Source organism: Scomber japonicus, chromosome 12, assembly GCF_027409825.1.
Source record: "Scomber japonicus isolate fScoJap1 chromosome 12, fScoJap1.pri, whole genome shotgun sequence".
NCBI lineage: Eukaryota > Metazoa > Chordata > Actinopteri > Scombriformes > Scombridae > Scomber > Scomber japonicus.
The window spans coordinates 25,533,724-25,547,880 of record NC_070589.1 but is presented as its reverse complement, the minus strand read 5'-3'; the positions used below and the strand labels follow the sequence as shown (position 1 = coordinate 25,547,880).

At 38.7% G+C, this 14,157-nt stretch overlaps 1 protein-coding gene across 2 annotated transcripts; it reads right to left on the bottom strand.

Moving 5' to 3' along the window:
- Positions 1–5,104: 5,104 nt before the first annotated feature.
- On the bottom strand, positions 5,105–9,991 carry amy2a (amylase alpha 2A). Of its 2 annotated transcripts, none has more exons than XM_053329437.1 (10): positions 9,961–9,991; positions 9,287–9,461; positions 8,741–8,887; positions 8,122–8,319; positions 7,648–7,878; positions 6,730–6,863; positions 6,310–6,532; positions 6,083–6,204; positions 5,655–5,780; positions 5,105–5,334 (listed from the first exon to the last, which is right to left on the bottom strand). In XM_053329437.1, the coding sequence occupies exons 2-10, from the start codon at positions 9,452–9,454 to the stop codon at positions 5,145–5,147; spliced, it is 1,539 nt and encodes a 512-aa protein (XP_053185412.1). In that variant the 5' UTR covers positions 9,455–9,461; positions 9,961–9,991; the 3' UTR covers positions 5,105–5,144. The 2 variants fall into 2 exon arrangements, with proteins under 2 accessions (XP_053185412.1, XP_053185414.1); XM_053329439.1 differs by having other exon boundaries at positions 9,952–9,990.
- Between the last annotated feature and the right edge of the window lie 4,166 nt (positions 9,992–14,157).

The following is a 14,157-nucleotide window of genomic DNA, read 5'->3' as shown; positions in this document are numbered from 1 at the left end:
GATGATGGGGCCATTTCAGCACATCAATTATGAGAAGCGTTTGTTGAGGTAATGTGCTGCACGCAAGGCAATGGGCGGGGGTGGACGAGACCTGCTGCACTATTCATGTCACCATCTGCTCCCTTTCAGAAAGTCTTGCTCCACAGGCCTGTGGGCTCTGGAACCTGGCTGTGGGCTGCCTCCCTGGTCCAATTCCTCCAGCAGTGCTTGGAGCCACTGAGCAAACATGTGATTTAGACCAGCCAGCACTGCTGCCCTTACTGTTTTGGTTTCAGTTATACCACCATGTGCAATACAAACATCCAGCAGAGCACCTGGGCAAATAGAATCCACTGAAATGGAGAGAGAATGCAAGGGAGCCATCACAAGCAGCAGGGATGTAACATAGCAATAACAAGGATCAATAAAAGAAAGCACAAAAGTGACAGCTGAAAGGGGTCATCACTGAAAATCCCAAAGCCAAAGTTAGACAGCAGCACATGAAATATAAATGTGGCTGAAATAGACAGGATTTCTTTTTGTAACAAACATTTCTGAACACCAAATGTGCATTGTGTTTCCAGTCTTTTTGATCTGTGCTAAATCCCATGTCTGAGGCACTTCTATTGGCAACATGACTCAGGAAGCTGTTGACCCACTGCCCAATTTATCTTCGAGGTGATTAAGACCTGGCAATGGCCTAATTGAAAGCCTTAGTTTGCACTTCTCTGAGTGTGTTTGTGAAGTAAATCCATGCCCTGATTAAATGTAATATCCACAGTGAATATCTATGAGAGGGGGCTATGTAATCTGATGGAGGCATCTTATCAGTATGCAAATTGAACAGCTCACTTTGCTCATTATATTAAATGAGCCGCGACTGAATGAGTTTGTCTCAATTATTTCAAAGTTGTGCAGGGCGACCATTTCACATAGCGGTATTTTAGCTTCATATTATAGTCTGGGTATAAGATTCAAGCCTAAGTAGCGTTTGTCACACTCTACATTTAGGATGCCTGGGGTACAGACCACACACACACACACATACACCATAGACTAAATATTGGCCACCCTGTGGGGTGTCAGCTATAAAAGATGACTTAGCCAGGCAATGATATCATTAAAGACTAAAGCAGAGAAATGTATGAGGACACAAAAGGCCAACCTTCATGTTGCTCTGTGTGCTGCTGTATAATCTGTTGGTGGGGGGTATGAATAAGCTCACTGCAAGGACACCAAAGGTGTTGGAAAAGGGTAACTGTGACACAGACCAATGTAATAATGTATCAACATAATTCAATGCTATTTTTCATTTTCTTTCATGGAAACTGGATAATGAGCTATTAAGGAAAATGATTCTGTTTTGACTAGACTACTGTTTGACGGATATGGTCAATGCACTGACAGAATAATGACCGATGTGAGAAAATATGTCATAATTTGCCATTACAGTGATTTCAAATCTATTCAGAAATATGTTTATCCAGGGGACAAAAGGACAGGATGAAAACATTGCTACTACTACAAATATAATAAACAACAGGCTAAAGCAACTAACACATCCTAAAACAAATAATATCCAGTCAAGATGCATGAACAGGTGTCAGTTTCCAAAAGCACATGAAATAATGTAAAAGCAATATGTTAGAAATATCTCGTGAAAAACATACAAAGCTGCTGTATGTCATGCTGTACCACACAAAGAATCCAAATGAATCCAGTTGAAAAATAAGGTTCCTATAACAAAGACAATATAAAAGGCAATATAACATTTATAATGTAACTACAGTATGCTACTGTATGTTTAATGGATATCACAGTGAATAAAACAACAGGTACTTTTTAAAATAAATAATAATATATATACTACTATAAAATGGCTTATTCTTTTTTTTTGCATGACACCATTTGTCATCCCTTTAGGGACAGAGAACATTTACAAAATGCATTGAGTTGAAGACCTTTGTGACGCACGCATCATTTTTAAGAATTACCTTTAAAAACAATGTAAATGTATCGGCAGATGTGTAGCATATCGTCATGGAGAAAGTGCCATTACATGAAGACAGAGTGACAAGTGCAGGGTGAGGAAGTTTGACAGGATCCACATTGACCAGAAAATGGATGATGATTCTGTCAAGAGCTTTGGATCAATACCACTCTGCACTGAGTTCTTTGTCAGAATGATTAGTTGAACATTTCAATGATAATATCTTCCATACAAACAACAGACTGCTCAATACAGAAGGAAGGGTCTGTTTCAGCTGAGAGCAAACACTGACAGCCTAACACTATGCAGTTTTGCAAGTATTAAGTTTGTATGAGCAATACGGTCATACATCATTCACCTCTTTTATACTGTCATTGACGATGTATAATTCATGCTCAATTCTTAGAATTAAACATCAATCATAAATTCTTTTCGCATCTTGAATAATTCTACAGTAAAATTTCAAGCAGCGCAAAAGAGGGACCTTTTCAATCTTGTTTTGGGAAAGCTTTGTTTGAATAGTTCTTGTTTCAATACTGCCCCCATGTGATGGGAAGAGGAATATTATCCAGGTATCAAACTTCTCAGAGGAGTTGATATTGTGTTTATGATTCTACCAATAGCAATCAACAAAGAGCCATAACATTTTAGCGCCAAAACACATTGTTCAACAATTGTGATTTTCTTATAATACAGATATTATAAGCCAGCTTTATTCTTTGCTCAAAACATGTTGAGAGAGAAAGACTCGTATTTAGACTTCAATAGTAAATTGTGAATCAGAAATCCACATTCCGTCTGTTTCAGAGCATTATATGAACCTCACCTATGTTGCCCAAGCAGAGAGAGAGAGAGAGAGAGAGAGAGAGACTCAGTTGCTTCGTCTTTAAGTTGATGACTGTCTTTCTCCTTGGGTGATGTGACAGGCAGGTCTGGTGCACCATATGAAATATGAAACAGGATGGGGACACAGTTGACAGCCATGTCACAAGGCATCAGTGAGGATGACAGGACCCCGGTCTGCAACGATGACATCTCTGCAGCTAATCGGAAAGTACAGCCCCTCACAGCTGCCGGACTAAAAGATGGAGAGAGGGTCAATAATTTAGCAGTTGCAATATGTTGAGGCTAGTCCAACGTTAAGGTCTCCGTCTATCCTTTTCCTGCACTCTCTGTCACTCTGACTTTCTCACACAATTTGTGAGCAACGATTCACCACCTGCTGTGTAGTACTTAAAACTGAAAAGTGGCTCACAATTTACAAAGCTCCAAGCGCTTCCAGAGACCTTCTTTTTTTTTGTGCTAATAAACTGCTGGCACTCTCATGTGGTTTAACACTTCTCTCTGTGAATTGTGAGAAATATGAAGCCACACATCATAAACCACATGACTTGCCATTGTTTACACCATCCATAAGTAAATACAGTAAGGCTTTCTTTGTCATTCATTTGCTATGTTTTTCCTTTCTATGAGGCATAGAAGAATTTCCCAGGTTTTCTCTCACTCGTGGGTCACGTTGCCATGACAACTGAGATGAGCTGAATGTTCTGGCAGGCATCACCTTTGCTGTCTCACCTCTGGTGGCTGGCACTCCAGTATAACCGTTCCAGAGCTGCTGCTGAACTCTGTAGGTGGGCTGGGAAGGTGGAGACAGGGAGAAAGTGGGGGTTGATGGGACAGGAAGACAGCACAGAGAGGGAGGAAGTAAGAATGGAGTTTTGTCTCGCCGGGCCTCTGGGCCCCTACGCTGCCCTAATGACGGATGCCAGCGTTGCACTCAGGTGAAACTGAAGTGGCTGCAGTGTGATGGCAGGGAGCTGTCCCAGTGGAAGAGACGAATACACAATGCAGGAAGGACATCCAGAGGCGTCACAGGCTTTGTTGAAAACACTCACTGGCCATGTAAAAAATGTGATGTTAAAAAGCAATTTGACAACATCTAATTTGAACAACTTAACCCTTTTCTAGTCATTCATCCCCATGTCCCTGAACAGCTTAGCAATTGTAACTACTAAGGGAGGCCAGTCAAGCTTTGGATTTCTCCACATGTTGAAGTGGTCTGCATGAGGCTCTAATGAGAGAAATACTTGGTATATATTTTTTTAAACAGGAAGGGTCAAATAATGTTTACCACAAAACTATCAAATTAAAATATATAAATTATAGCATTTTCTAATACATTTCCCAAAATCTGTTGAACCTGGAATCACACCCAATGAAACAACAATTATCCATCTATGCAGCAGGGAAACATTTTTAGCTCATGTAGTTCAGCAACCCCTGGTGTTAGGTCCATCTTGGAAAATGTAGTATCCAAAGGGTGCAAAATAATGATTAAGAAGTTTCAGTAATTTACTTTTCTATGTAGGTAACATAATCATATGTGGAACTCACCATAGTCAGTAGTGCAAATATTTAACATAATGCCACTGATGCATTCAAACATAAAAACATAGAGAAAAGTAGGCGAAACTGTAAAGAGCCGTGGTGCAGTTGACTGATCCTCTCATTCAGCTACAGCATGTGAGAGGGGTTGTATTGTGTAAGTGCTGTTGAGCCGATGCCCCTCACAAAGCTCTGCTGCATTTGAAGTTATAATTATTGATGTCTGAAGCCAAAGCAGACAGTCAAAAGGACTTTTCATGACAAACAGCCAAAGATGTTTTTTTTTAAACTTGCAAAATACATTTTATTTAATGTTTGTGCCAAGCGTCATTTTGTATTTTAATTTGTCTTCATGCTATGTACTGTACAAGTACAGTTCTCACGGAATGACTTAAACTTGAATGCATCAAATAAACGAGACGTGCCCAAGTAATGAACACCCGCTTCAAAGAACCAATCTGTGTCTGTGTTGTCATGAAGAGATATTGACATTAATGTATACCCTCTAAACTTGCCAACTTGAAAGGCAACATACTTGAATTGCCCATATGCAGAAAATCTGTCCATCTGGTAGCTAAATCTGGTCAGAATATGATACTTGAATCTGTTAAAAACTGAGTGTGTCTGTTAAAACCTTGCAGAGGTTACTCAGTATGCAAAAATCAAATCTGAACATTTCAACATGGTAGGGTAAAAAAGATTATGGTGTATTATGTCAGTAAAAAAAAATCAAACTAATAATAATTCAAGTTGAAAAATAGAATTTATTTATAAGTTGTGCAGTAAGTTTTTACAACTTTGATTCAGCATGGATAGCAACGAAGGGGTCCTCATCTCTGTTGCTAATCCTGAAGTGGGCACGGCCATCACCACCAACATTGATCTGCTTCCCAGTGCACCTGCTTCCTTCCTTCTGGCCAGAAATGACGTCACAGTAGGTGCCACCGGGCATGCCAGTGTTCAGAGTCACATCCATGTCCCTAAAGGTGAAGACAAGGTGTATATTGTTTTAAAAGCCTCCGATGCATGATGCCAATATCTTTTTGCACAATCTTGCCCTCTGAATCTATTGAAAAAGGTTGCTGGGGCATTTCTAGATGTTTTGTGTGTCTACCTACTAGTGAAAAGCAATTTAAAAGTCAGTAAGTTTTTCATTAAAGTAAATCCTAACACAGAAAGCCAATCATCAGTTGTCAACTTGTAATTGCCAATCGATTACAGTGGTTGATCAGTTCATTGTTGATGTATGTGTTGGAACAGTTTGTGTTTTGCCAGTCCAAGTTCGAGTTCAAGTCCTTACCAGTCATCATTGTTAAAGACGATGAAACCACGATTACCACGTCCAAAGGCAACCTGGTTGCTCTGGTTGTCCCACCAGTTGGAATGAGGCTGTCCGCTGACCACATTACGGAAAATGACCATGTTCCTAATAGAAGATAGAAAGTATAATACATAATTGTAAGGTGATTGAGTCAATTCGATAGAAAAAACTGAGTGTAGACTATGAGTTGTTCTCAGGTTGTTCATTATTAACCTTATTGTCACTACCAAGCAATCAGTAGTCTTTAATAGCCAGCAGATGGATTACATCATTTCAATAGACAGTATTTTAGGAATCAAGTATTCTAGAAAATGTAGTTTTTAGATGCATGAGACCAAGAGGAAGTGACTGATGTCCTGTGTTTGAGGTCAGGAGTTCTCTGTCTCTCTGGGGTTCTGAGGACTCACTTAATCTGACGCCATCTGTGCTCACACACCCATCCGTCTCCACAAGTCTGGTCAGGATTGATGGGAACAGGCTTGGTAGATCCATCGCCATGGCTAGGAGGTCCCATCCAGTCATTCTGATCCTGGGAAATAATCATTGATGTCCATGTATGAATTTATCAATAAATTACGATATGAATTTAACACAAACTACAAACTGTTTCTTTTTAAATTACAAGAGAATATACCTTTCCATTCACAATGTGGCGGTTCCAGCGGAAGCTAGACATAACTCTGGTTACTCCGTAAGGGTGGGCCAGCATGTAGCCAACAGCCATCTTGTAGAGCCTTGAATCCCAGAAGGTGAGGATGGATGCACCACCAGCACCATGGCCTCTCTGGTTGTCATGGTTGTCAACAAAGACTACAGCATTGCCATTGGACATGAAACCCCATCCCTCTCCCCAGGACCTGGACACAAGAATACAATTTACAAATTAGGAGTCCACTTCTAAACATTGGATATGTTAAGTAACCATCTGTAAATTTCAAAAATAACCTTCCTGTTCAGTCATTTGGTACAAGTGGGATTGTAGCTATTTCACTTAAACTCTTCAAATATATCAATTTGATATGTGATTTAGGCACACCAACAGATACACACATACCTGGTGTAAGACAGCTTCTCGCCGTTCCATTTTCTGAAGACTGTTCCCAGTTTGGCACTATATTTGAACTCAGTCACCCTTCCCAGATGTGTGTACTGTCCAGTTGTGATAGGCTCACCTCCCAGATCAATAACCTAAAGGGGAAAACAACACATAATGAATTTATACTATTCAACAGAACAATGGTTTAGATGAATTGTATCACATGAGTGATTTGTGAATTGGTAATAAAACAAATAAGCTTTTGATTCAGCAGTAACAACAACAATCTTTCTGCTATTTAACATTAAGCTTGTTAGTGAGGACAGAGCATACTTATTTCTAAGATTACTGCCTGCTTTTGCAGCTTACTGTCTTTGTTTTTTTACTTAAGCTCCTTTAGTTTATAGTAAACTTCAACATCCATTGCATTAGTTTCTTGCCAGTGATTTCTGAGATATTAACATCAGCTCCAGTGTGCATGTGTTTGTGTTTGTCATCTTGATTTTTGTGCTCTTTTTCCCACAGCTCTGACAAATGTTGCTTTGCGCTATCAGTGAAAAATGTCGGTCATTCACACATGGATGCTATGTGTGCAGTTATTATTCATCCAATCACATGCAGATTACAGCTGGGACTTGGCCAATCATAGTTTTGAATGCAAAGTATTTTTGCTGGCAGCAGTTTGTGTTTGCATGTTTTTTTTCCCGCAAAATAAACTTCAGATAAATTCACTGATATTTTGGTTCAGCAAGAATATCGAATATTGAATACAAAAGTGAGTTCATGCAGTTGTAGTCTGAGTTTAACTTGATTACATAGAAGGTTTAGGCTACACACAAACTGTAAGACACAGTTTATATGTTAAATGGGACTAGATTATTCTTACGTTTAATCTTCTGCCTTTTCATGTCTGAAAATCAATCTAAAAAAAAATACCTCCTGGAAGATGAAGGGTCTGGCACCACCAGGGAACCACTTGGTGTTGAGGTTATGCAGACGACCGTAGATAGCTGCCAGGTCACCGGGCCACATGTGCTTGCAGGCATCCACTCTGAATCCAGCCACACCCATATCAATCAGCTTGTTCATGAAGTCAGCCACCTTGCCCCTGACGTAATCTTTCTCCAGGGCGAGGTCCAGCAGACCAACCAGACGACAGTCACGCACCTGGAGCAGTAAATGAGAAGTTTTTGTTTATAACTGTTGCGAATATTAGACCATTCATGAGGTGTTGTTTAGATTCCTAGAATGACTGAATGAATGTAGTTGAGTAGTGAGTTAATGTGGGAGCTTCTGCTTTTTTAATGGATCCTTGAATGGTGTGAATAAGTAGTGCAAAAACTGAAAATGTAATAGGGAAAAAATACATGAATTACTGTTCCATCAGTTTTTCTTGGTGCCATGTAGTACCTGATTGGCATCACCATAGTTCTCAATATTGCCACTGCCAGTCTTGCATTTGTGGTCATTGAAGTCCCAATGGGTGAAGGGCACAGTGGGGAAATCCTTCTTGCTGGCGCTGAACCAGCTACCACATGAAGAGTGGGTTCCTTCACCGCCACCGGCTCCGCACATGTGGTTGATGATAGCATCCACATAGATGTTGACCTATGGATGGATACAGGATGGTAAATGCAACACAACTAATCAACACCTCCCTTCAGTCACTTTGTCACTTTCACGGATTAGCATCTAAAGTTCACTGGAGGGTCATAGGGATATGTCAGAGCAGCACTGCTGGCTACTGATTTGCTGCAGTGTTGTTGGCCTAGGAGCTGAATAGTATTTCTCTTCACAAAAAAATAGCAATAGTAATTAATTAGATGATTGCTCATTTTTCAGAAATGTCTTCCGTTCTTAAAAGCCAGGTCCCTGGTATTGAAAAAAGAAAGTGATAGTGATGTATAAAGCTTTAAGTGTTATGTAATGGTATTTGTCTTGTACGAGGCTCTAGATTTACGAGGTGCTGTCAAATATAGAACAAAGCTTCTAATGCCTTTCACTAAATCACTGCCGTAATGTAGTTTACCCCAACGTTGTTGCATCTGGTGATCATGTCTCTCAGCTCGTTCTCATTGCCAGATCTGGAGCACAGGTTGTAGCCGATCGGTTGGTATCTCTGCCACCAAGGTCTCCAGGGGTTGTTCAACACAATGTGCTCATTTGGAGGGGAGATCTGAGTGACACATAGGAAAAAGATTTATTATCACTATAAATAAAGAAACGGTTGCAAACACAAGATCAGTGCTGAATACAGTTAAAGCCTACATTATATTTTGTTCAGTCTAAAGGAGAAAAGAAAGGTTGAAGAGGGATTATTTAAATCCTCTTAATAGATTGTATATTCTGATTACAAGGCAAGACTTGTATTTTATATCTGTTTAAAAATAATGAGCCCTGGCTATGAAAGAGAGTAGCAATAGATTTTTTTTCATCACACCACTCATGTGAAAAGAAGTGCTTTATGCATCTTAAATATGCAGTTTAGACACAATATTGTAAAATAGAAAAAGAGGGATTATCCTCAATCACTTGATTTAGACTATAATATTCACGTGTTTTCAGCCACACATACCTGAACTCCACCAAAGCCATTAGGACCCAAAAACCGTTCACACTCTGCAGCAATGTCCGCCCACCTCCACTCAAACAGGTGGACGATAGCGGTCCTACCATGTTTGGTCTGGGGGTTGTGCTGTGCCAGGCCGAGCCCGAACAGAGCCAAGAGGATGAAGACCTTCATGCTTTCCCTGGATGAGAGAGAAAAACCACACTCACCTGCTGCTCAACATTAGTATTTATACACATTTCCTCTCTCCCCTGGACCAATGAGAGCATGGCAAATATCACCAGGGAGGTTTAACAGCTGCATCTTTCTCATGGTTGTCTACATTGTTTCAAAACTATCAGAGGGAAAATGCTTTCAAACACATACATGTTGAACACTGAAAAACAAGAGGTGTGGACTGTGTCTCTAAAAACAAGCGGCTTAAAGAGACTGAAATAATATTCTCTGAAATGTCAGTAGTTGTACTGAATTCTATCATCTGTGCAGTTCACTGAGCTCTGTATCACATTTATCTTACCAGTAAGGCAGTAATATGAACTTCAAGGAGTCAGCAACAATAGCCTGCTGTCTTAAAAAATCCCAACCTATTTTACAGTAATAAGTGATTTACTGTTTCATCTTGCTCTCATACAAATAAAAAAAAGAAAAGAATGGTACTTTAAAGGCCTTACTGTCAGTACCTGTCAGAGTTGATTTAACCAGCTTTAGTAGTTCAGTTCAATAGCAACATGATGCTGCAACAGCCAGTTTAAACTTACCCTCAGTTACAAAACTTAGACTCCGGCCAAAAGAAATCAATTTTAGGCAGGTAAATGATTATTTTAATTTTGGCACAAGATTTCCTTTGAGTATATGTGTGTGTGTGTGTGTGTGTAAGCATGTGTGTGTTTTTGTGTGAGCGTGTGCGTGCATGTTTTGATTCTGACCTAAAATCAATTTTGACGCAGGTAAATGATTCCTTTAAATTTGGTATAAGATTTTCTTTGTGTGTGTGAGTGTGTTTGTGTGTGTGTGTGTGTGTGCATGTGTGTATGTGTGCATAAGTGTTTGTGTGTATGTGTGTGTGTGTGTGTGTGTGTGCATACGTGCTTGTGTGTGCTTGTGCATGCCTGTTTGTTTTTGGGTTACGTGCCAAAGTTCTGTCGGAAGTGTGGAAAAGTAAACACAGTCATCACCCCTTACTTTTCCAAAATTAAAACAGTGATACAATTAAGTACATGTGGGTGTTCATCTCATAAAGCGACTGTCCTTGACATGAATTGGGCAATAAGACGTCTATCTATTACAGTATTTCCAATGTGGAAATATTTTTATTTCAATCTCACATTTTATGTTAACCCTGACATTGGATTTTTTTTGTCTATGGACATTAGACATATATTATTATATGTATTTCTCTAAAAAAGTAAATGTTTATTTTTTTTACATGTGATATTCATTTCAACATATGAATAAGTGTTTTCAAGTATCAGTTACAACATGTGCCAAATATTCTTAGTGTAATGTTTTATGGTCAGTTCCTCGTCAGTTGTCAGTATTACTGATGTTATCATAGGCAAAAAGCGCTGGAGGTGCAGCAGTTACAGAACATGCCAAGTCCTGGTATAACTTACAGTGTTGTTATCTGCTGTGCATCTAGTTTAACCAATACAGATAAGTTTTCTTATCTGTGAAACAGGTTGGAGGTCAAATGGGTTATGTAAAACACGTTTACTAAACCAGTCCTGTCAAAACACTAGTATTTTCCCATGAGGGGCTTCAAGCTGACCTTAAACTTAGTTAAGTGGGTAAAGGGTCATGCTGCCAGTGTGTTGACTCAGGAAATAGGTTTCTAGTAGCATACTCTATATATTTACAGTAAATCACTGAATATAGTTACGTGACTTTAGAAAGTTTGTCTGTGTGTACAGAAGCATATTATAAATATCTATATTAAATATTTAATAATAAACAAGTTAGGATGCAAATTTAGGGGTAATTTAAACTGGTCAGTTTACATAATTCCACATGTTATACAGCAGTAGTGACCACAAAATATGAATGAATGAATGAATATGATTTTCCCTTCTAAGACGGCTTCATTTGAGCCATTTTGTAAATCCTGAAGTGGCAAAACCTGAGTATTTCACAAGACAAAAGCAAAGATTAGAGAAAAATTGTAAATTAGGAATTTAGATTATTATGGTTTCTTACCCTTATAATTATTTGACGACCCTTTTGATTCATCTTGTGGTAGGTTTGCTGGGCTTGAGACCCACATAAAGAAACCATTGTGGCAGGATGCTTTGTGTACAGAAAATCCAAGAAAAGAGGTTTAAGTTAGTAATTGGAGGATCATGTTTATAGACCACAGGTTATATTTCCATTAATCAATTCTTTTCTTAGTTGTTATAACTACTTAATAGTATAGTAACTACCCTGAACCATGCAGATACTCATTAAAAAATGCATTAAATTGCATTTATGCCACCTTTGATGAATGTCTGCAGCAATTATTAAGCACTGAGTGCTGAATTACACAGGAAGACAGATTAATTGTCTGTGATTGCTGTAAGGCACTACTGTATTGTGTTAATTGCTGGCATGTCTCACACCACTGACTACTACAGTATGTCTTGTACAATTATTGAGCTTATGTCTGCATACATTTTGGATGATATTGACTGTCCTAAAGGACTTGCTCCTCCTATGTGTACTGTTATGCTATAACCCTGGGCAGCATGGTTATGATGGTATGTGCTTTCATATAACAATAGCTCCCCCAATAGTTCTAGAGAGAAACTGCTTCATTGAAAATGTACTGTATACAGTACAGCATACACATACATTATTTTGTGTGAACCTCATGTCCTATAACAATGTTTTTTTCTCTTCTCTTTTTTGGTTTGTATTATTTCCTGAACTCCTCAATTAAGTATAGTAAATTAAGAATAATAACATGTGGTATGTAAATATGATTCCTTTTAAATACTAATTCAAGTAATTCACATTGATATGTCATGGAAATGTGGAGAAAATCATGATACAGTACAGGTTTTGACAACTTCAAGGTAGTGGCAGTGCAACTTAATCTAAAAAGTAGATGGCATGACTGCAGTCAAAATGCTCCACTTCTGAAATGCACCTGGTGGGGAAAGGGAACATGTGGAGGATGGAACAAAATTGCGTTAGAGCTGAAACTCAATGCAAATGTAGCCGGTGGGATTGAAGTGTTAGGGTTTGGGCTAAAAAGACCAATTAATTCTCATTCCCAGGTTGTCAAATACCAATGCATGCATAAGCCAGGCTACTATTTACACAACTCTAGAGATTTTTAATCTTTATGCTTCCTGGATTTGGGATTTTATGTCAGCATGACCTAGCCCAATCAGTCAGGATCAGCATCTCTTTTATTACCCAATGCAAACATACAAAGATAAGTTTATGAAAAATTAAATTAAATTAAATTTGACATGTGCACAAATAATTAAATTGTGTATCAGTGGAGGCTGAATGCAATGCACAATCTAAAGTGAAGATTGATTAAATACATGAAAGTGACGAGTGCAGGGATTAAACGAGGGATCTGAAAAGTAAAGTCCAGTCTGATAACCCTGTCTTCAACCTGTTTGTATGGCCATGGTATAAGATATGATGCACACTCAACACAAATAACAGAAACACAATTTTTTTTTAAATTGTCCCCCCAAGTGAGTGTGTTAAATCTGTAAAGCTGTCACACACACACACACACACACACACACACACACACACACACAAACAAACAAACAACAACATTGGGGTACTTTATTGGATATCTCCAGCCATATATTCTTATATAAAATTAAATGAGCAACCTCACATTTCACAATCACAGGCCATAAAGCACCCTTTTCCAATCAGAGACAGTGGTTTGGATACCTGTTTGAAATTAAGTTAATCCTTCTGATGGCAGGCAACCCAAAACAGTAATCTAACTCTGGGACAAGTTGGCCTACAAGACAGTGCTCTTCTTTTACCTACTTTCTGCTAAAACTGAAAATAAATAAATATGTAAATAATCAAAGGAGAAATAAGTAAAGCTGATTGCCTTGACATTAATCTATCACATTGTTAAGTAATCAAGGAGACTGTAGTGTGTTGGTGTAGAGAAATGTTAAAGATATCATATCTAAATATAGAGCAAAGAATATGATGCCTGTCTGTCTGTCTCTGTATGTTTGTCCTTTGCATCACATATCTCAAAAACTATTAATCCAATCTATTTCATACCTGGCAGATGTACAGCTGGGAACCAAAGGAAGTGCTGTGCCAATGGTGAAGTTGTTTGAATAAGCGTCTCTCGAGAGATATATTAAAAAAATATCTCATAAACAACCTTATTTGCTTCTTCTTCTGCCTGTAGAATCAACGAGTGGAAATACGGACAGCGCCGCTCTGCTATTGTAACTCACAGTGTGGTCAGAAGTGGGATTACATCCGTAGCGTGAATGACGTGCAAAAGGTTAACTCTACTACTGAACTGTGTACCGTGAACTAAACTTTGTATGTACGTTCAAGACTTAGTGCAGGATGTCCTAGGCACGTTCAGAAACATTTTTTTTTTAAAAACCTCGTAAACAACGTTGCGTCTGTTTCTTCTTCTGCCTTTAGAGTCAACGAGTGGAAATACGGACAGCGCCACTTTGACATTGAAATTCACATTGTGGTCGAAGATGGGATTACATCCGTAGTGCTAATAATTTATTGCTATTGAACTGTGTATGTTGATAGCAAGGCATCTCTTTCTATCTGTCTGTCTGTATTAATGTATGTCTGTATGTGTGTTTTGCATGTCTTGAAAACATCTGATCAACTTCACATTCAATGAGTGTATTGCTGGGCAGAGTCCTGAACAG

Coding starts and splice junctions, on each gene's coding strand:
- amy2a (XM_053329437.1), bottom strand. CDS start 9,454: ATGAAGGTCTTCATCCTCTTGGCTCTGTTCGGGCTCGGCCTGGCACAG. Junction 8,888..9,286: donor ATGGCTTTGGTGGAGTTCAG/GTATGTGTGGCT, acceptor TGTGTCACTCAG/ATCTCCCCTCCAAATGAGCA. Junction 6,533..6,729: donor GAGAAGCTGTCTTACACCAG/GTATGTGTGTAT, acceptor TCTTGTGTCCAG/GTCCTGGGGAGAGGGATGGG.